At 56.1% G+C, this 20688-nt stretch overlaps 1 protein-coding gene across 1 annotated transcript in view; it reads right to left on the reverse strand.

Annotated features, from left to right (window-relative positions):
- Positions 1-12663: 12663 nt before the first annotated feature.
- Positions 12664-20688, reverse strand: part of COL22A1 (collagen type XXII alpha 1 chain) — a 96633-nt gene continuing 88608 nt past the window's right edge. The window contains 6 exon segments of the mRNA XM_084864771.1: positions 12664-13630; positions 15394-15471; positions 16545-16727; positions 17363-17429; positions 18081-18260; positions 20435-20479. Of these exon segments, the coding sequence (XP_084720897.1) occupies positions 13443-13630; positions 15394-15471; positions 16545-16727; positions 17363-17429; positions 18081-18260; positions 20435-20479 (741 nt within the window). The 3' untranslated portion in view covers positions 12664-13442.

The raw sequence follows: 20688 nt of genomic DNA on the forward strand, positions 1-20688 counted from the left end.
CAGTGATGAGGCCCCAAAACTTCACGTCGATACCGCTGGAGCCGAGTGTATCTGTGTACACACTGAGTAGCTGACTCTGTAACATAAGTAGAGACACACAGATTCCCAAACCACTAGTTAACACCCCAAAACCACACCCCCCGTTCCCAGGACTGCCCCAGGAGAGGGAGCTGAGGCACGGCTGGCTAATAGAACTTCTGCAGCCCACAAGGAGCGAGCCACGGTCCAGCACCAAGCGATGGCCACGTGGCTTCCGCTCGGTTGGTTCACTAACGCGGAGTTTCCTGGCTGAAATCTGCAACTGGCCCCGGACGCAGACGCAGGGAGAAACCTCAGACATGGGTGGTGGCGGGTTAAGAAGTGAGGGAACTCCGAGGCTAGTCTTGGGCTACGGCAAGACGAGTAGATTCCTGCGCCACCCTCCAGAATCTTCCAAATGTATGTAGCAGCCGTACCGGGGAGCAGTCACATCCACTGTCCAGAGCGTCTCAACATGACACTCCTCTCAGGGCTTCTTCCTTGGAGAAAGCTCCCGCTGACAGTGGCAGAGTATATGTGCAAGGACAGGAGGGGCAGGGAGCACCCTATGGCCCAGGTGTCTCTCTCTAACAGCTGGAAACGTCCGACTGAGACTCGGCCATTCGGACGGACTGAACATGCTGGTTTGTACTTGAGCTTTTCCCATGACCAACACTGTTCAGATGTCTGCATACATTCACAGGCCGTTCGTGTCTCCTGTGCCCTGAAATGCCTGCTGTTTGCTGGCTGTCGGTGGATCACTTCCCTTTTCCTGTGGATGTGAAGGGATCCTTGACAGATACATAGCACTTCTCCAGTTCTGTGTTCAAACATCTTCTCACAGCAGGTGGCTCTTGTGTATCCACATGTGTGTGACGTCTTCTTGTGTTAGCGCACGTTGACCTAGTTTGTCTTTATATTGGCTCTTTTCTGTGCTCTTGAGCACACTATTCCCTGACCTGAGGCCATGAAGATCGTTGCCTACGTTATTATTTCTTAAATTCTTTGTTTTTTTACCTTTAAGTCCCCCATCCAGTTCCCTAGCGGCATGCCCTGTTCTGGCCACTCCCCCCAGGAATCCTCAAAGTTTCCCACACCCAGGGCTGGCTCTCTCCCTGTTTGCTCCATGGATGCAGTTTTTCTCCTTCTTACCAACAATTTGCCACTGTTTGTAACACAATAGTTTTACACTAAACTCTGCCGTCTGGCAGGATGACTGCACACACCTGGGTTGTCTCCTGGTTCATACATGAGCTACTTTGGACAACAGGTCAGAGTCTGCAAGGAATGGGACTCTGATATTCTTTTTTCATGTAAATGTTAAGTTCCACTGGAATTGCACTGAATCCTTAGAACACTTTGGAAATAACTGCCATATTTAGGAAAATGACTATACATCCATTTCAGTCTTCTAATGCAATACAACTTTTTAATCTTTTTTTGTTGTTGTTTGCCCGGTAATATTTTTCTATTGATTTTTAGGGAGAGAGAAGGAAAAGAAGAGAGAGGGAAAGACAGAGAGGAACATCAATATGAGAAAAACACATGGATTGGTTACTTCCTGCATGAGCCCTGACCAGGGCCTGGGCCGGGAAGGAGACTGCAGCCAAGATATGTGCCCTTGACCAGAATCAAACCCGGAACCCTTTGGTCTGCAGGTTGACATTCTATGTACTGAGCCAAACTGGTTAGGGCTCATTGTGAAATTTAAACTACTTGCAAATATTATACTAGGTTTTGATCTACATACCATGTGTAGATCTGTGACTAGTTTAAATGTGTCCTTTGGAAAATCACACTTTCTAATCCTGGACAGGTAGAAATACAATAGACTATGGCATTGTTTTTGGTTGGCCACACCCCTATAATCTCTTATGAATTAAGATAATTTGTCCATAGTCTGTTGGTTTCTTACAGAGAAAGCTGTGTTATCTACAAATGGCGGTAATTATAATTCTCCCTTTACATCCTTTACAAGTTTTATACAAACTAGAGACCCGATGCATGAAGATTCATGCAAGAATGGCACCACCTTCACTCCAGCCCAGAGCCACCTTTCTGCCTTCCCACACTGCCCAGAGGCCTGGAGCAGCCTGCCCCAACCCTGGCAACTAGGCACCTGCATATGCAAATTAACCCATCTATGTTGAGTTAATTTGCATACTCACTCCTGATTGGCTGGTGGGTGTCAAGAAGGTACAGTCAATTTGCATCTTACTCTTTTATTAGTGTAGATGGTTCATTTCCCACATTAGATTTCTGGCTGAGCCCCTACAGAGCAGGGAATTAAAGAAATGGAAGTGAGCAGCCCGCCAGCCTTTGGAGGGAGAAGGCTTTCTGACAGCTCAATGTCATGAACACAATTCCACTGTTTTATCTGTGGACATTTACTAGTTATCTGTTTAAGGAAGTTCTCTTTTGCACTTATGTTACTAACATTTTTTAATAATAAATGGTTCTTGAGATTTTATTGAAATGTCTTCCATTTATTCAGATCAGGGAGTGACCTTCCACTTCTGCTAATGGAATCCACGACATCAATGCGTCACATAAAACTGCTACACATCTGCATTCCTGGAATAGGCCCCGCCGGTCACAATGTTCCCTCTCTCTGTCTCCTGTTCTCTGCAGGCTGCCAGAGTTTCACTCAGCATTATTTCACCGTGTCCATTAAAGAGGTTCCAATATTAATTTTCTTTAACAATCTTGCTTGGTAAAAAAAAATCCAGGTTACACTACCCTCTGGGAAGCAGTGTGCCTTCTCCCGTTTTTCATTTCTTGGGAATGTTTGTTATACTATTAACAACATGTTTGTTTGTTTTTTTTAATATTTAACTGGAAAGCCTTGGCGGGGAGTGGGGGTAACGCAAAGGTCCCCCACAGCTAAGACGATCTGGGATGCAGTATATGTTCCCTGCATCTGGGGCACGTGACCCCGACCGCCCTCTACCTCACACTCCAGCAGAGCCAGCACCTCAGAAGGCAGATACAGGCTGGGCATGATGGATGACAGGTGGGATTCAGGGCTGGAGGAGGGCCAACAGCTGGGTTCCAGGTCTAGAAGGACGGATGGATAAAGATCTGGCAGGTGGGTTTCAGTATGTTTCAGCCTAGAGAAGACTGAAGGCAATACTACATCATGTATTTGTTTAATCCTTTCGGACAAAGAGTGCACTGTGGCCCCGCACTGCGGTAGGCGCAGAGAGCTCAGGCAAGCTCAGGGTGCCTGTGGGGGGACACCATTTGTAAACAAGCCAATGAGGACTACAGGAAGCCTGTCAGAGGGCAGCTACCCAGGCCAGGGGCAGTCAAAGAGGTTCCAGAAGGTGGACCTTTGTCACTTACTGGCTGTGCGACCCTTGACAAGTTCTTCCAGGGCCCGGCTGGGAGAACCAGGAAGGTTAAGGGAGCGCTCTGTACAGGGCAACCTGCATTACAAACGCTGATAATTATCAGGAAGGTGACTGCCCTGGGAGGCAGTCAAGTCCCTGCTGCTCAGCATGACAGCTGGGGCAGCTGGAACCCTGACTGGCATGTCACCTCCTGGGCCACGAGGTCTGCACCCCAGACACGCAGGGCACCTCGCCTGTCTCAGACCATCGATCTCCTGTCAGCCTCCGGCCCCTGCTCACTCCTGCATTTATGTACCAGAGCTCATTCATTCTGTTATGCTTCTTCATTAGAAATGCTGTCATTGGTCAGCTTTTCTTTATCAGAACTAAAGCCTACCTCACAAGCGCATGCATGTGTGTGTACACACACACACACACACACACACACACACACGTGCACACAGCCTTAGATCTGCTCTCCTGGGCAAACTGCAGGTTGTCAAGATAAGTCAGGAGAGACCAAATGCATGCAACGGCCCTCCGTCACCTTCTCAAGGTGTCTGTGGTTCTGACGCCGCCACAGATGGGAAAGCCCCCCTGAGCCGACCTGGAATTCTCAGCCAGCCTCTCCTGCAGCACATGGATGTCGGCCCAGCACTGTTCTCAGGAACACTGACTCCAGGGAAACTGCTTAATGTGTAACAACGGTGGAGAGTGGTCAAATAAAATGAAAGGTGACAAGCTATTAACGCAGGATAAAGTCATGCTCTGAATGTATTTTAAGGTAAATAAAAGTGTTCTCTTAAATGAAAGCAGAGTTTATGGTGTGTGATCCATTTTGGTATAAAATTAGTAGAAAAAGTATAATATCCTAAAAGTATACAAAACCAAGATAGATTCTGAGAGTTGGGATTTTAATTCTTTTCTCTGTGTTTTGCTACATTTTCTAAAGAGTCTATAAGACATTTTTTTACGTCATCAGGTAAAAGGAAATGTTGTTTAACATTTAAAAAATCACTTTGATTCAAATGACCCAAATTTTTTTTAATTCTAGGCCTTTGTATATTTCAATAACCATCTTTCCACCGATCTATCCTTCCTTCCTTCTTTCCTTCCTTCCTTCCGTCCTTCCTTCCTTCCTTCCTTCCATTCTTCCATCCATTCATCTACCCAACATCCATCTATCCATCCTTCAACCCCTCCTTCCTTCCTTCCCTCCCTCCATCTATCCATCCAGCCATCTTTCCATCCATCTACCTATCTATCCATCCATCTCTCCATCCACCCATCCTTCCACCCATCTACACCAAGACATCATTTATCCCATGATGTTGGCCTCACTTCCTGAGATCCTTAGGTTATAACAGAGCCGAGGGAGGTAGGGAATCTGGAATGAGAGGGAGGAGGTGGGAGCTATGGTGTGGTCCTTCCTTCACATCAAGACCCAAGTGCCCATCACAAAATAAACAGGGCGCAGTGCTGGCTTCAGGGGGCGGCAGCCAGGAGCAGAGCAGGAGTGAGAGGGCGCAGAAGTGAGGGCCAGAGGCCACCGGACAACGCCTGGCATGACTCCTGAGTCAGACTCTGCGCTGAGAAACAGTGGGAAGACCTCCAGGCGAGGGTCTCAGCAGCAGGGGCTGTGAGGCAGTGATAACTCACCTGTGTCCAGCCGTTCACAGGTCCCGGAGCCCGTGCCTCAGGTGCTGGGCAGCCCCTCATGCACACGGAGGAGAGAAGTCCAGCTTAGGGACCCTGAGAGGCGCAGCCCTAACAGGGACCCCCATTCCCACCTCTCTCCCCACTGCTCACTGACACCATCAGCGTCTGTCGGTGGTGACCGTGCTCCGGTTAGCACCTCCTGCTTTGTAGGGTCTTTTAAGCAACAAAAGAACCAACAGGTGTGGAAAGCGCTCAGGAAAGCATGCCCCACCTCATGGAGACCCGAGATGTCCATCACCCGCCGTCTCTCTCTGGGCCGCTTCCTTTGGCGGAAACCCACCCGCCCTACCAGCCACAGTCTGCACGTGAACGCGTCTTGGGAAGCACGGAGGCTCGATTTGATGTCAACGGCGAAAAGAAAATGCGGCCCGTCCCCGCCGCTGTGAAAGCAACTTCCTTGCTTCCCACGGAAAGGACCCTCTCAGAAGAAGAAGAAATCTTAATAATAGATGATTGCTTTATGAATATAAAAATTATGTATTCGCTGCATGATCAACCGTTTAATTGGCATCTCGTATGTAGCCTCTCGAGATAAATGGCTGGTCCGCTCTTTGCGTGGGGGTTCGTGGTGGGAGTCACGGCGGTCTTTACAGTGACACAATAATCTCACTCATCGGCTAAAGGGAGCCCAGGCCCGGGTTGGCAGTCTCTGCAAGTGGGCCGTCTCTCCGAGGCCACGCGGTCTGCCGGCGGCTCATCTCACAATTCTCTCTGGTGGGTTGCGTAGCCGGAGACGTGAAGGCACGTGGCACGTGTCTGTCTGATTAGGACACATTCTGGGGAAATCTCTGCCACGTTTTCAGTGGCGGGCAAGGCAGTGTGGCCATTTGGACAGACACAGAACACCAACCCCCGTGGTGTTCACACCCCCGGCGTGAGATCTGGGAGTCTTGTCCCCAGGGTCCCAGGGAGGCCTTGGAAGATGCTGAGCAGGTGGGTGGCCCTGCCTGGTGTGTTTTTTAATAAAGATCACAGGTGTGGAGAGCGAGGCAGTGAGCGGGAGCCAGGCCAGGTGACAGGGAGGGTGACTTCAGGGGGGGAAATAAACGTGAAAGAGAAGGCCTTGGAGCAGCTCTGGCCAGAATGCGTGGGTGTGTATGTGCGCGTGTGTGTATCTGTGTGGGGGGGTGGAGGGGGAGATTGAGCTCCATTCTATGACAAGTAAAACAGCAATGAATGGAGTAACTATACCGAAAAGTCTTAGGTTGGACTGTGACCAGGGGGACATGAAACTGGTTTAGATAAACGCTCTGGAAGAGCAGCAGCCCTGGACCGAGGGCTCTCCTCTCGGCCGCCTTCGGGCTGGCAGGTTCCCTGTAATGGCAGCGAGGCCCTCCCTCCCTGTTCAGGGCCTAGGCCTTCCCGGTCACTGCCCGGGCTGTGAGGACGTGGGGGAGAGAGGGAGGAAGGAAAACATGAATGAGACAAACTCCGTCATTCCCGTTAGCTGAGGGCTGTCACTCACCTCCTGCGAGCGTCAGTCCGTCCGCCGTGTACACGCTGCTGCCTGGCCGGGCCGGGCACGAGGACGCTCCCAGAAGGTGAGCTCCTGAGGGGTTCACAGCCCGCCAGCCGGCCCCCTGGAGTGCTGTGACCCCCTGAGGGCAGGCGCAGACCCCACAGGGACCGGCGCTGGGATCGCAGGAAGCAGTTCTTCTGGTGAAGAAGGTCCAGGTTTCCACGAGTCACACCAGAGCGTCGAGCCCAAGACCATGTCAGCGGGAGAGCGCCAAGGCGAGAACCAGGAGTCACGTGAGAGCGCCAAGGAGAGGACCAGGAATCACGTGAGAGCGCCAAGGCGCGGACCAGGAGTCACGCGAGAGTACCAAGCCAGGGACCAGAAGTCACGCGAGAGCACCAAGGCGAGGACCAGGAGTCACCTGAGAAGGCCCAGCCGCAGACCGCGAAGAGAACTGGCGCTGCGCGCAGCGTACTGAGAAACATGCGAGGAGTGAATGGGCTCGGATGTGCTCCATTGCACACGTCATACGTGCTCATTCACAGGGTTTGGAAATTACGGCAAAGCGGGAAGAAGGCAATGAAACTACCAGCCAGAGACACACTCCATTAGCATTGCAATTGGTTTCCTTCACGCTCCGCGTTTCCTCTTTCCGTGACAGGTTTTAACAAGAAACTGCAGAATATGCGCTCTTACCCGCCGTGGCAATACGGTGCGTGAGACTCAGCACTCTATGTCTGTGCATCTGTCTCTGTAAGTTAGACAGTTCTCCTTCGTGCAGGTGTGGGAGCGAACTTGTCCTCGCCTGCAAATACGCCCCTTTTCCTTCATCGCCACCATTTCGGCGTCCCCGCCTCCCGCTGACCTCAGTAATGATGGAGGGAATATCCTAGCAAGTCAGTTCTCTTTCTCAAGGTTTAGACAATCCTTTGCATTAGCTCAGCCTTCTATTTGCAAACCTGGCTCAGTTTTCCCTAGCCGAGGACTATTGATGGAGTGTCCACCACACGCCAGGCTCTAAGACTCCACAGCACACGGCGAGAAGGCCCTGCTCTCCTGGAAGATGGTGGGCAACCTCGCACCAGCCATCACGTGCACCTGCTCCCGCTGTGGCCACCAGCTCCCGCACCAGCAGTGTGGACACTCGGATGACGTAGTTGGTTTGTGGCAAATGACACTAAGAGTGTTCAGCCCAGTGCTCTCCTGCCTTCCCTGCTCCACCCTGGCCAAGCAAGAGCCGAGGGCTGGTCCGGTGTGGTTATGCAGGGTCAGCTGCACGCTCAGGGATGTGGTGTGATGGTGCTGGAAGGGTTCACGAGCCAATGAGTGTTAGCAGACCCTCTGTCCATATCTGTTCTCCCACTGGCCTGGGAGCCCATCAAGGGCTGACTCACCGTCCCTCTATCTCCCTGTCCTCAGGGCTCAGCTTCCTCGATGGTGCCTGATGGAAAAGTCCCCCTCCAGGGTCCACTCCAGTACAGGTGCCTCTGCCCACCCTCCTGTCAGCAAACCCATTCCATCACCAAGGGGCCGGAGCTGTCTCAAGAATCTTCGGTCATCGTGGGGCAGCACGTGGGGGGCTGACACTCCCTGTGGGCCTCCCAGGTTCAAACCTTACGTCCTGGGCGGGGTTAGTAGGGAGCGCCCAGGGGGTGGGGGTGAGGGCCCTGAGACTGCAGGAAGCGGGCAGGGCTCTGGGAGAACGGGGCGTGAAATGGGGTTTTCTCTGTGCTAAGGACAGCAGCCTGTTTCCAATGTGACTAATACCTTCCATTAGAGCTTTGGCACGGCCCAGCGAGAGGCACCATTGGGCTTTGCTGTGATTGCTTTTCAAGCCAGAAACTGCTTTGTCATTCAAAAATGTCCCCAGTCCTGTCCCCGAATCCTAAGCCAAGGTTTATTGAGACGGAGCTGAAGAAGGGCCCCCGCTCCAGCTGCTAGCAATGCCTGAGCAATGCCTCACCTCTCTGAGCTTCAAAATATTCTTTTTTTTTAAAATAAATTTTTTATTGATTTAAGAGAGGAAGGGAGAGGGAGAGAGAGACAAAAATGTCAATGATGCGAGAGAATAATGGATGGGCTGCCTCCTGCACGCCCCCCACTGGGGATTGAGCCCACAACCCGGGCAGGTGTCCTGACCGGGAATCGAACCATGATCTTCTGGTTCATATGTCAATGCTCAATCACTGAGCTATGCAACCTGGGCAGCATCAAAGTATTCTGTCAAATGGGGATCATCACACCTGCCCAGTCTGCGTCCCAAGTTAGTTGTGAAGATGAAGCAATAAACAGCAAGGACTGCTTCAATGTATCAATCCCTTACTGTGCAGCAGACACTGGACAAGACAGCTGACCCTCAGCATCTCATGTGGCCCTTAGATCCTGCAAGATGTGGTGGGTAGAACAATAGCCCCCAAGGTGGCCGAATCCTGCTCCCTGGACCCTGTGACTGTGTAAAGACTGCATGGCCGCTGAAACTGGTTTGGCTCAGTGGACAGAGCGTCGATCCACAACTGAAAGGTCCCAGGTTCAATTCCGGTCAAGGGCATGTACATTGGTAGCGATCACATCCCCGGTGGGGGGTGTGCAGGAAGCAGCTGGTCAATATTTCTCTCTCATTGATGTTTCTAGCTCTGTATCCCTCTCTCTTCCTCTCTGTAGAAAATCAATAAAATATATTTTAAAATTTTAAAAACGAAGACTGCGTGGCCAATGAGAAATTCAGATTGCATGTGAAATCATGGCTGTTAACAAGCCGACCTTCAAACAGGGAGAGTCAGCGTCAGAGAGATCGACGGGAAGGAGGCGGGAGAGGTGGTGTCAGAAGGACGCAACCTGAAGCTGCTGGCTTCGATGATGTTGGAAGGGGCCATGAGCCAAGAGTGTTGGCAGACTTGAAAAGCTGCAAAGGGCAAGGAAATTAATGTTCCTCTAGAGCTTCCAGAAAAAAAAAAAGAAGAAGAAGAAGAAGAAAAGGCAAAGAAAAAGGGAAAAAAGCATTCTGCTGACTCTGACGTTAGCCCCTGGAGACCGGGGTATGACTTTCCATCCATTGAAATGTAAGATAAACTTCAGTTGGTGTAAGCCACTAAATTTGAGGCAACTTGTTATAGAAGCTACAGAAAAACAATATGCTGTTATCTTTTTAATTTTATTTCTGTTTCTAATAGACGAAGAAACTAAGAATCCCTGTTTGAAGGTCGGCTTGTTAGCAGCCATGATTTCACGTGCAATCTGAATTTCTTGTTGGCCAGGCAGCCCTCTTTTTTAAATATATTTTAAATATATTTTATTGATTTTCTACAAAGAGGAAGAGAGAGGGATACAGAGCTAGAAATATCAATGAGAGAGAAATATTGACCAGCTGCTAATGTCTTCTTCGCAGTCTGACAGCCATCACTAAACAAAACCCAGGCTCCGGCTGCCGGGAGCAGCAGGGGTGACCAGCGAGCCCAGCGGCAGGTTCCGGGGTTGTGCTGCAGAAGGGCCCGATTTCTCGCTGCAGCCAGAGTCACCCGCCTTCAGGTCCCTGCACGCCTGGGGACGGGCCTGCATCCCCTCAGAGAGTGCCTGGGGGCGTTGAGAGAGCTGCTAACTTGTGTCCGAGCCAAACGAATCAGACGTAACCAGGGAGGGAGAGATTTTTCACTCCTCAAGTTAATGAACAAATGGATTTCCTATTCATTATGCATGGGCTTTCCAAGTTTAATGAAGAGCTCGGGGACAGTCATTAAGTTTCGGTATTTATAGAAAATCGGCACCCGCCAGGTCCAGGAGGCATCACGTACTCACGTAGAGGTCTGTTATGGGTGATGCACTTCGCTTATTCCTTCACCTGGTGTTTATCCACGTCACAGGGTTAATGAGCCAGAAGTGATGGATTCGCTGAGCATGCCCCGCCCTCCAGCCCACTTTGGTTTGTTCCTTTGTGACAATCAGATGCAAGTCGCCAGGAGCCTCAAGGCCTGCTGTCCGGGTCTGTGCTCTGAGTGCTTTTGCTTGTTTGTCTGTTTTGTTTCTTTGTTTCCAGGAAAACTGAGTTGCCTCTTGATATTCATCAGCCGTTTTTCATTCATTTCTGGAAATTGATCTCTTTCCTTCTCTCCCCTCCAGAAGGAAGAACGTGGTGGGGCTTGTGTTCCAGGCTGATAGAAGACGTCAGAAGGAAGGGCTACTTCAGACTGGATCCTGGTGTTCACCTCCAACCAGTAGCAGCACCAGAAGAAACAGAATAAAAGGGCCCTCCCCCTTTTCTCACAGCCACAGCTACAGACACTCAGAGAGGATGGACTTGGAGAGGCTTTCAAAAGGAAAACCGCCACCACCAAAAGCTATGAGACTGATACCACATAGCAACGCCTCTCAACGTGCCGTCACTGGGACAGTCGGTGTTATACTCCACTCGGCTGTGGTTCAGGGAGGAAATGGCGCCCGAGGCAGGAGCCCATGTCCCTTTCCCCAATGGAACCAGCGGTGGTGGCTGGACCCCCTCCCACCGAGAGCTGTTTTCTTCAGCGTGGAAGTCGGATCCCGTCTTTCTGCCATTTTCCGCCGCCACAGCCTCCTTCTGTCCCACGTGGAGCGCCAGCCTGCTGCTGCGAGGACTCTGCTCAGAGGAGGGTCCTCACCAGCCTGAACCCCGTCTCCCTCCCCTGGGGCCTGTGCACGGATGGCTCCACGGCAGTTACGTTTGGGAGTGGGAATGCGAGGCCAGGGGCCGCCTCTCCTCTCTCTGCGTGAACCCGTCCCCGAGTGGCCTTCCCCACAGCCATGTCCTGCTCCCAGCAGCTCAGCCAGGAGGCGGGGCCGCCTGCGGGGGAGCAGTCCTGTCACCCCTCTTACAGAATCTCCAGGACCATCCAGGTTTTACCAGAGGAATTCCCCCGGCGCATTGTGAACAGCTGGCAATCTTTTTATTTATGTACAGCTAGAGGCCCAGTGCACGGGTGGGGTCCAGCTAGCCCGCCTCTTTTGAGGTCAATCAGGAGGGCTCAGCCTGAGGGAGGGGCCATGGGAGGTTGGCTGGCCAGCCCCACCCCCTGGTCTAACTCCTGGTCGAACTCCTGGTCGAGGGGACAATTTGCATATTAGCTTTTATTATATAGGAGTTCACCTGTGCCTTACAAGATGGTGTTTCTTGAAAACAGGAGATGTGACTGTTTTGCCCTTCACTGGACACTCTGCTTCCAGCACAGTATGGCCTTCATGTCTCCCACAATCCTCGGCTCTGGGGAAGAATGGACACAGGGGACTTTCGGGGGGAGATGCCCAGAACTAATAGTTTAGACCTGGCAGATGCTATTATTTTTATTGTTACTGTAGAGTCTCCCACGCCAGCCATAGATTCTCTCTCTCAGCACCAGTGACATGACATCGTAAGGCGCTGTCCCTGGCGTGCCTGACTCCCTGTGCCTCGTCCAGAAATAGCGCGTGGAGTTAATTATAGTCCACTCGCCAGACAGTGACCTCCCTGCGCCTGGTCACCTTGGCCCCCTCCCCAGCACCTGGCGCCATGTCTGCTGAGCTTAAAGGAGGGTGCGTCCATCTGGGAATAGACGCGGGTCCTCAGCTCCGTCTCCGCCCCGTCCTTGTTCGCTCCGTCCCTGGAGGACGAGGCAGCGCTGAGTGACAGCGGCCAGGAATGCCTCCCCTGCCCCATCCTCCCCGCCCACCGGGGCCACGGGGACTTGGGAAGGAGACCAAGGTGAGGCCGGCCAGATGCCTCACAGACGTCTCCCTGGCAACAGCCTGGCCTGTGACACGAGGGGTCTGGGTTACTAAGCAGCCCAAGGTCAACTGTCAGCAGGGTGCAGCCTCCTGGCAGGTGCACCTCCCAGAGCAGGGCCCACCTGGTGCTCACAGTCCCCACCTCAGCCCTCAGGGGGATGAGAGCGGAGCTGTGACCCGCCCTCTGGCAGGAGCAGCCGTGGGAGCGGGCGGGTCTGTGCAGTCCTGCTTGGTTTGATGAGTGCTGTTAGGTCTCCGATGCCTGATGACAGAAGCCCCTCCTTCTCTCCTTCCCGCGGGAGCCTGAGGTGGACACGGCAGTCGGAAAGGAATCGTCACGGAGACGGAGGAACAGGAAATGAGGTTTATTGAGCACCTGTGCGGGCCAGCGTGTCTCACACACACTCACGCACGCGCGTGCACACACACACACACACACACCCAGGCTGGATCAGGGGTGACGGGGTACACACATCCCAGCTCCGGCAGCACCTGCCCGCCTGCCCCCTCGGGAGAGCCCGGAGCGGCCGCCTGCCTCCCAGTGCAGGTCAGTGAGGTCAGGACGGAGCTCGCACAGACAGGTCCTTCCGTGGCTGAGACGCCAAATCCACATCGAAGGGCAGGGCCTGCTCCCCCACACCGGCCTCCCCATCCGAGGCCAGACAGGATCCCGCGAGCCAGCCGCTGCCGACCCCGCGGCACTGCCCTGCAGAGGCCTGGAACCGCGAGGGGGGTCTCGCCCTGCCCGGGCCCCCCATCAGCTGCAAACTTGTTCCTCTCGGCAGGAGAGAAGCTCTGACTGGTTCTTTTCCAGTTCCCTCGGGGCAGAAGGGCATTGGCCCAGTCTGGCCGGGTTTCAGCACCATGGGCAGCAGCCAGGCGGCGGGCTGTCCGGACTCCCACTGGATTCCTGCCCCCAAATCAAGTTTCCACTTCAGAGGAGAGGGAGCAAAACTTGCAAAGCATGAACAAATGCAATAATGATAATAATTAATAAAAATATTAATAATAATCCCACCGACCGCCAGCATCTGTTGGTTTTAATGACACTGAGGTCTCTTGAGAAAATGAAACAAACGATGAAAGAACAAAAGCAGGTGGCCGAAATGTGTCGAGGTCTCCGACGTCCTCGGCTCTGGGTTCAAGTTTCAGAAATCCACCGCGGTCCCCGGGCCTTCCGGAATCTTCTAGGGGCCCTTCACATTCCCCGGGCGGGCGGCCAGGCTGGCGAAGTAGGCGCACTGGGAGGGGTCGCACTGGCCGGGGGGGCCGGGCGGGCCCGGAGGGCCGGGGTGTCCTGCGGGTCCGGTCTCCCCCTGAGGGCCGGGGCCCCCAGGAAGCCCGTCTTTGGCGTAGCCGGGCTGCCCGGGCTGACCTGGCCGAGGAGCAAAACACACAGGAGGGGGTCAGGCTTCTCCGGAGCAGACGGCCCTGTTCCCTGTGCTCCCCCCAGAGCCGCCTGGAGACGGCCTCAGAGGGCAGCGGGTCTGGGCACTGGGCACGGTGCCCTGCGGGAACAGGACAGGCTCCATGGGCACCAGGGCGCAGGGGCAGCAGGCTGTGCAGGGGAAGCGCTGCCTGGACTGGACGAGGGCAGCCATCGGTGCCCTCAGAGAGGACAGACAGGCAGATGAGGGCCAGGGATGGAAAATGTGCTCCATAAGGGGCGGGTGGGAAACCCAGCCTTCTGTGCTCTCACAGGCTCCTGGGAAGGCTTCTGACTGCGAGTGGGACACCCATTCTTGTCATTAGCCATCAGCCCGATTCACCTGTCCCTAGAGACACCTGGTGACACCCCGTTCTCCAACACCCAGCTCGTCTGCAATTTCTAAGCTTTATCCCAGGGATAGCTGCAGACTGGGACCACATCAGCCTATTCTGCAAACCATGGGCAAGGACGACATACACAGAATGTAAGCAACTGACAGCACAGAATGACCCAGAAAATACGACGCGTAGAAACTCTCCCCTGCCTCCACTTATTAAGCATCACATACAATATATAATCAACCTGTCTCCCTTTTGCTTTGGCAACTGGGGATCTCGGTGCTAAGGGCTTAGAGTTAACCTTAGCAATGAGATTCCTTCTCAAGTCTTACTAATCATGTTAGGAAATGTGAGTCCCCCGTAAATGAAATTTAAAGAGTAGATTCTTATTTTAAAAGACCTTCAGGCATTTCAGGAACACTAAGATGCATGAGGGCTTTGGTGGCCGTTATGCCACCTACAGCCCTGCCTTCAACCAGGTCCTGAGACCAGGAGCTTACTCATTCCTTCAGCTCAGAACCTCTGGAGGCCAGTCTTACCCCAACCTCATCTGTCCAGTCAACTCCCCCTTCCTTATTTGGAATTGCCTTATTTAAAAATACTATTAACATTAAAGCTATTGAGAAGCAGGCAAGAAGTCAAAAAGAAGTATTTATAATGCATTTGTAGGTATCTTCTCTAAGGAGAATAGCAATAGTGGCCAAATGGGGGGACATTTGGAAAATCAAGAAGATATATATACACTAAAATTAAAATGATCTGTAGGCCTAATATTCAGAAGCAACCTCGGGTCATCATATGAACTAGAATTAAACTTAGAAAGCTCAGTGGCACGGAGCTCCATAACCACCCAGTGTCATACCTTCAACTTCCTGCCTCCATCTCGCACTGTGGGACTACTGTATTCCCATAGGGCCACGGGGTGCGGAGATGGACTTGCCTGGTCCCAGGAACAGGCCAGACTAGGACAAGCCAGCACTGTGGCCAGCATCCCCCGGGGATGCTGAGACATAAGGATGGGGTGCAGAGCGAAAGAATCAAGGCTCCATGTTCAAGGGTATTTGGGAAGCACCAAATGAGCGTGCGTTTTTATGCAAGTTCCTCGGCCCATGTAAGAAGCCGGCGTGCACTGGGGATGGCGAGGGGGGGCACGCAGCTCCCCGCCCGGCCCGGGCTTATTTCACCCCAAGCCAAGGGCCAGGACGCCCCACCTTTTTCCTGGCAAGTCCAGAAGCGGGCATTTCAGCTGGGACAGACAAGCAGTGTCCGGTGACCTTGTACTTAAAGGTCACCCTCTCTCCCCAGCCTCCCCCGAAGGGACCCACCACCACGGACGCTGTCCCCACCAGAGGCCCCGGATGCCATGCCCACCTGGGATTCCGGGGGGGCCCATCTCTCCTCGGAGGCCGACACCTGGCGTTCCTGGGTCACCTTTGGCTCCGCGCTCACCTGTGAGGGGAACACACACCTTCAGAGGCAGAGACACGGTGGCCCTCCGTTATTCTTCCCAGGGGAGGAGCTAGGTATCAGGTCCGGAGTTTGGTTTTGGTCCTTCCTCTCGCTCTCTTCCATCTGCCTGCCTGCAGGGCTGTCTGCCTGTCTGCCTGCAGGGCTGTCTGTCTGTCTGCCTGCAGGGCTGTCTGTCTGTCTGCCTGCAGGGCTGTCTGTCTGACTGCCTGTCTGCCTGCAGGGCTGTCTGTCTGTCTGCCTGCAGGGTTGTCTGCCTGCCTGCCTGCCTGCAGGGCTGTCTGTCTGCCTGCCTGCAGGGCTGTCTGTCTGTCTGCCTGCAGGGCTGTCTGCCTGTCTGCCTGCAGGGCTGTCTGCCTGTCTGCCTGCAGGGCTGTCTGCCTGTCTGCCTGCAGGGCTGTCTGCCTGCCTGCAGAGCTGTCTGTCTGCCTGTCTGCCTTCAGGGCTGTCTGTCTGCCTGCCTGCAGGGCTGTCTATCTGTCTGCCTGCAGGGCTGTCTGCCTGCCTGTGGGGCTGTCTCTCTGTCTGCCTGGAGGGCTGTCTGTCTGTCTGTCTATCTGCAGAGCGAGCGCCTCCTGCTGGTTGCCCCGTAGGCTGAGACCTGCTGCCCTGGCACCGGGGCCCAGGGAAGGCCTGGGGCCTGAGAGCTGGCGGGTCTGCCGCCGTTTTAGCTGCAGCTCCAGCCACTTTTTCAGCGGCAAAGCCGGCATTTGGTGCCCATCTGCCTGCAGGTCCCATCTCTCTTCCCTCAGTCAGTTCTGCTCTCTCAGGGCAGGGGGCGTTTCATTGAGCCCGACACCGGAGCAGGGGAGATGCAGGGGGACCAGGCAGGGGAAGGCAGCAGGTTCAGTCCGCCTGGCAGAAGCAGAATTTTGCAAAACTGCCAACTCCGCAAACGTGCCTCCTTTGGGAAAGGTAACGATGCCACATACCGGCTACCACGCCCGAGGAGGACGGCGTAAATCTCTCCTCGGTGCGGCGCCCCCGGAGGCCCTTCCCTGCCGTGGCCGCTGCGAAGCACATCCTCCCCGACTCCCCGGGCCGGCCTCACTCACCTTTGGGACCAGCTGGTCCGGACGGTCCTTCCAGACCCCCCTGCCCAGGCCGTCCCGGCTCCCCCATGGGGCCCGCTCGGCCGGGAAGCCCGTCTTTGCCGGGGGGCCCCGGGGGCCCGGGTCTGCCCTGAGACGCCTTCACGTGCGCGGGGGGCATCTGGGCCATGAGGTAGGCGAGTTTGGCTGCGGAGGTGAAAACAGAGGTTTCGTGAAGGAGGGATCACCGACAGGACAACATGGCGACCGGCTGCAAGGCCTGGGGACCGAGTGCGCGGAAAGGGCACGGTCACGGCAGAACCGGCTCTGCAGGTGGTGAGCTGCCCGTGCCAGAGGCAATCAAGCAGAGGCAAGTTGAGCCTCACTCGAGGGAGCTCTGCAGAGGGGCCCGTGCCAGGGGAGGCTGGCTGGAGCCTGCCAGGCGGTCTCAGCCTGGATGGCGACCGGAGCAGCTCTCTGCAGCCTTTGTCCCGTGAGGCTGCCCAGTGCTGAAGGACAGACAACAGGCCGCTCCGGGCTGCCAGAGCCCCGCCCGCACCTGCGAGCTGCGAGAAAGACAGGACTCATGCCCCAGCCTGGATGGAGTGTTGGTCTGCGGACTGAAGAGTCCCAGGTTCGATTCCGGTCAAGGGCATGTACCTTGGTTGCCAGCACATCCCCAGTGGGGGGTGTGCAGGAGGCAGCTGATCGATGTTTATCTCTCATCGATGTTTCTAACTCTCTTTCTCTCTCCCTTCCTCTCTGTAAAAAATCAATAAAATATACTTTAAACAAAAACAAAACAAAAAAAGAAAGAAAAAAAAAAAGAAAAAGAAACTCACTCTCCAGCTGCTTCCCGACCTCCTCCTGGATGAGCCGCCGCAGGGTGTCCAGGGAGGGAGACTCGCCCTGGGAGGGAGGGAGGGAGGGAAGGAAGAAGGGAGCGAGGGAAGGAGGGAGGAAAGGAGGGAGGAAGGGAGGGAGGGAGGGAGGGAAGGAGGGAGGGAGGGAGGGAAGGAGGAAGGGAGGGAAGGAGGGAGGGAGGGAGGGAGGGAAGGAGGAAGGGAGGGAAGGAGGGAGGGAGGGAGGGAGGGAAGTTACTCATCTCTGAGGACCTCCTGCTCTGAGACCCCTGACCGGAACCACATGTTCCATATCCTCCTGGCCCGGTCCTTCCCACATCGGGACACCCTCCCTCTCAACGTCTCGTTTCCTAGGTGACCTGGACTCGGTGAGCCGGGCCCCTGCACTGCCTGCCTGCTCCTTCCTGCACAAACCCCGGGCCTGGCCCCCGATCTCCCCCTGGCGAGGTCCTGCCCGCCCCAGGGACCGGCCCACAGCCCCGCCCCCTTCCTCCCCCCCCCCCCGCCCCCGTCACCCCGGCCCCCCACAGATGACCACCCAGCCTCGGAGTGGGGTTCTCGGAGGAGCAGAGTGCGGCCCAGGCGTGGGACACTGAGGAATCCAGGAGGACAGTCCTCGTGCCACGTGGGGGTACACCCCGGCCTCGCTGAAGGCCACACCCTCCCTGGCCCCCTCGGCCCCGAGGAGCCCCCTTACCCGCAGGCCCGGGAAGCCCGGCTGCCCCGGAGGCCCCGGGGGCCCAGCCGGCCCGCTCTCCCCGGGCGGGCCATGGGGGCCCATCAGGCCCGTGTAGCCTTTGTGGCCGGGGATGCCCGGGTCCCCAGGCTGGCCTTTCCCACCGGGAGCTCCTTTGTCACCCTTGATGCCGGGATCTCCCTAGAGGGGGAGAGAAGGGTCAGCAAGCACAGAACCGGGGGTGCCTTGGGGCGGGGCCCCGGGTCCCCTGGCTCCCGAGAGGAGGCCTCCGTTCGGGCCCAGGTGAGAACGTGGAGCCCAGCGGGACACGGCCCCCCGCCATGGTCACGCAGGGGGTCTGCAGGGTCAGGACCGAACTCTGATTTCCACACCCCAGTCCAGGGCTCCTTCCGTCTGCCCGCCTCTGAGACCGAGCGCCCAGCTGCCAGCCGGCTTCCGGCCCCATGTCCTCCGTCCTGAGGGACATGGCACCACGGACAGAGGTGCCTCACAGGCCGGTACCCTCCGGCTCCCTCCTCCCAGCTCTCCTGGGGCCACCGAGCACGAAGCTGCCTGGACCCTGCTCGCCCCACTGTGGACCCCGAGGTCCTGGATCAGTCACTGGAAACCATGGCAACCAGGGGGCGGCCCAGTCCTCCACCCCGGGTGCTACTCAGCGCTGATCAAGGGTCTGAAAACATGGTGGTCACATGATGGCCTCGAGGTCAGCGGGCCCCACAGCGGGGCGGCGGCGGAGGGAGGGAGAAGTGGGGGGAAAGACCAGAAACAGGTGGCAACTGGAAGGGGGCGTGGCGTGGACGTGCCGGAGCCGCGGCAAAGGAAGGCGGGTAGTTGGCCGCTTCACCCGTGGATCCGTTCCCACGAAGAACCAGACACAGCACAGCGTGAGTCTGGGCTCTTCCCGGCGTGAAGCAGGGACCACACAGGTGGATCGCACACCCACCCGCGTCCTGTGCACAGACCGCGGATGGACCCTGGCGGGCCCCTTCTTACACTGCGTCTGCTTTCTGCAATTTGCATTGTCTACTGTCTGCAGGACTTTACAAATGAGGAGAGAGCAGTGAGTTAGACATGAACTTGGCCAGATCTGAGGGGTCACTCCATGTCATTGGACATGAACTTGGCCAGATCTGAGGCGGTCACTCCATGTCTCGGGTGCGATCACGTCACGGGGACCATCCTCATCGGGGCCCAGCGTGTCCTGTCCACCCACCCAGCACCCTCTGCGGGCAGAGGCCTGGTCCCGTTCCCGGCTCCCGGAGCGCAGGGCGACTGCCTGCTGCGTCCTGGCAGAGCTCCACCAAACCACTTAGCGTGGAGGCCGAGCTCGGCGTACGGATTGGGCCTAGAGCAGACTCATATTTGGGGGCCGCGTGTCCTGGCTCCCAGCCAAACCTCAACCATCCCCGCAGCAAGAGCTCCCGGGGCACCTGCGTGACACCGGCCGGGGGTCGGGGGGCCCCTCAATCCCGTCTCACCCACAGCCCCTCTCCTGGCTCGTCCTCAGAACCACGAGCACAGGGCAGAGGCGAAAGGGGCTCGCCTCGCCCACCGACTTGGCAGGAAACCAAGGTAAACGTCCGCAGGACGAGGGAGACACGCCCGGGTGGGGGCGGTGACACTGGTGGTGCGGCAGGGTGACAGGTGACCACGCGAGGCTCGTGGGCATGCCCGTGTTTAACCCGCCAAAGGCAGGGACGCTGCCACCATGTGAGAACGCCCCTCCCGCTGGTGTCACTAAAAAAAATAACTGATTTCCCTCTGTGGTTCTTCCCGGAGAAACGAAATGGAAGGGGCGGCTTCCTGAGCGCAATGCCAAGCGGTTCATTATGGAAAAACCTGTTCCCTGGCCACTCCGGTGCCAAGCCTGGCTCCGGGCGCCAAGCGCGGAGCACACAGGAGAGGGCGCTGTCCCGGCCTCTCACTTCCTTGGCGTCTGTAATTGCAATGAGGCCACTTCTTCACACAACAACCAGAGAAGGAGGGGGAACCGCCCGGCCAGCGTGGCTCAGGGGCTGACCTACGAACCAGGAGGTCACGGTTCGATTCCCGGTCAGGGCACAGGCCTGGGTTGCGGGCTCGATCCCCAGTGTAGGGCATGCAGGGGGCAGCCGAGCCATGATTCTCCCTCATCGTTGACGTTTCTCTCGCTCCCTCTCCCTTCCTCTCTGACATCAGTAGGGAAGGATGGAAAGGGGGTGGGGGACCAGCAGCACTGAGGACACCAGGCTGGGGGCAGGCCTCATCTCCGGGAACGGCGGGTGCAGGCGGCAGCTCTCCGGGCGGCTTGCACGCGGTGTCGGGACAGGCCCGGCCCCAGAAGCGTCCCCTGCAGGAGGCACGCCCCCACTCACCCTCTCTCCTGGGGGTCCTGCTGCTCCAGGCTTCCCGGGCTCGCCCTGCAAGACACCCAAGGCCGACGGCCCTCACCGGCGGTCCCTCTGCCCGGGCACCTCCGAGGACAAGGGTCTCCAGACGCCTTCCTCCGAGAACCCCCGCTTTGTGCGGACCCTGCGGGCCTGCGTCCCCTCCGCCCCCAGCCTCTCCCGCCCAGGCCCACCCTAGACCGTGGCACCAGCTGACGCTCGGCCCCCTTCCCCGTCTTCCC

The sequence above is a fragment of the Pipistrellus hanaki genome (genome assembly GCF_964339955.1).
Source record: "Pipistrellus hanaki genome assembly, chromosome: 17".
Lineage (NCBI taxonomy): Eukaryota > Metazoa > Chordata > Mammalia > Chiroptera > Vespertilionidae > Pipistrellus > Pipistrellus hanaki.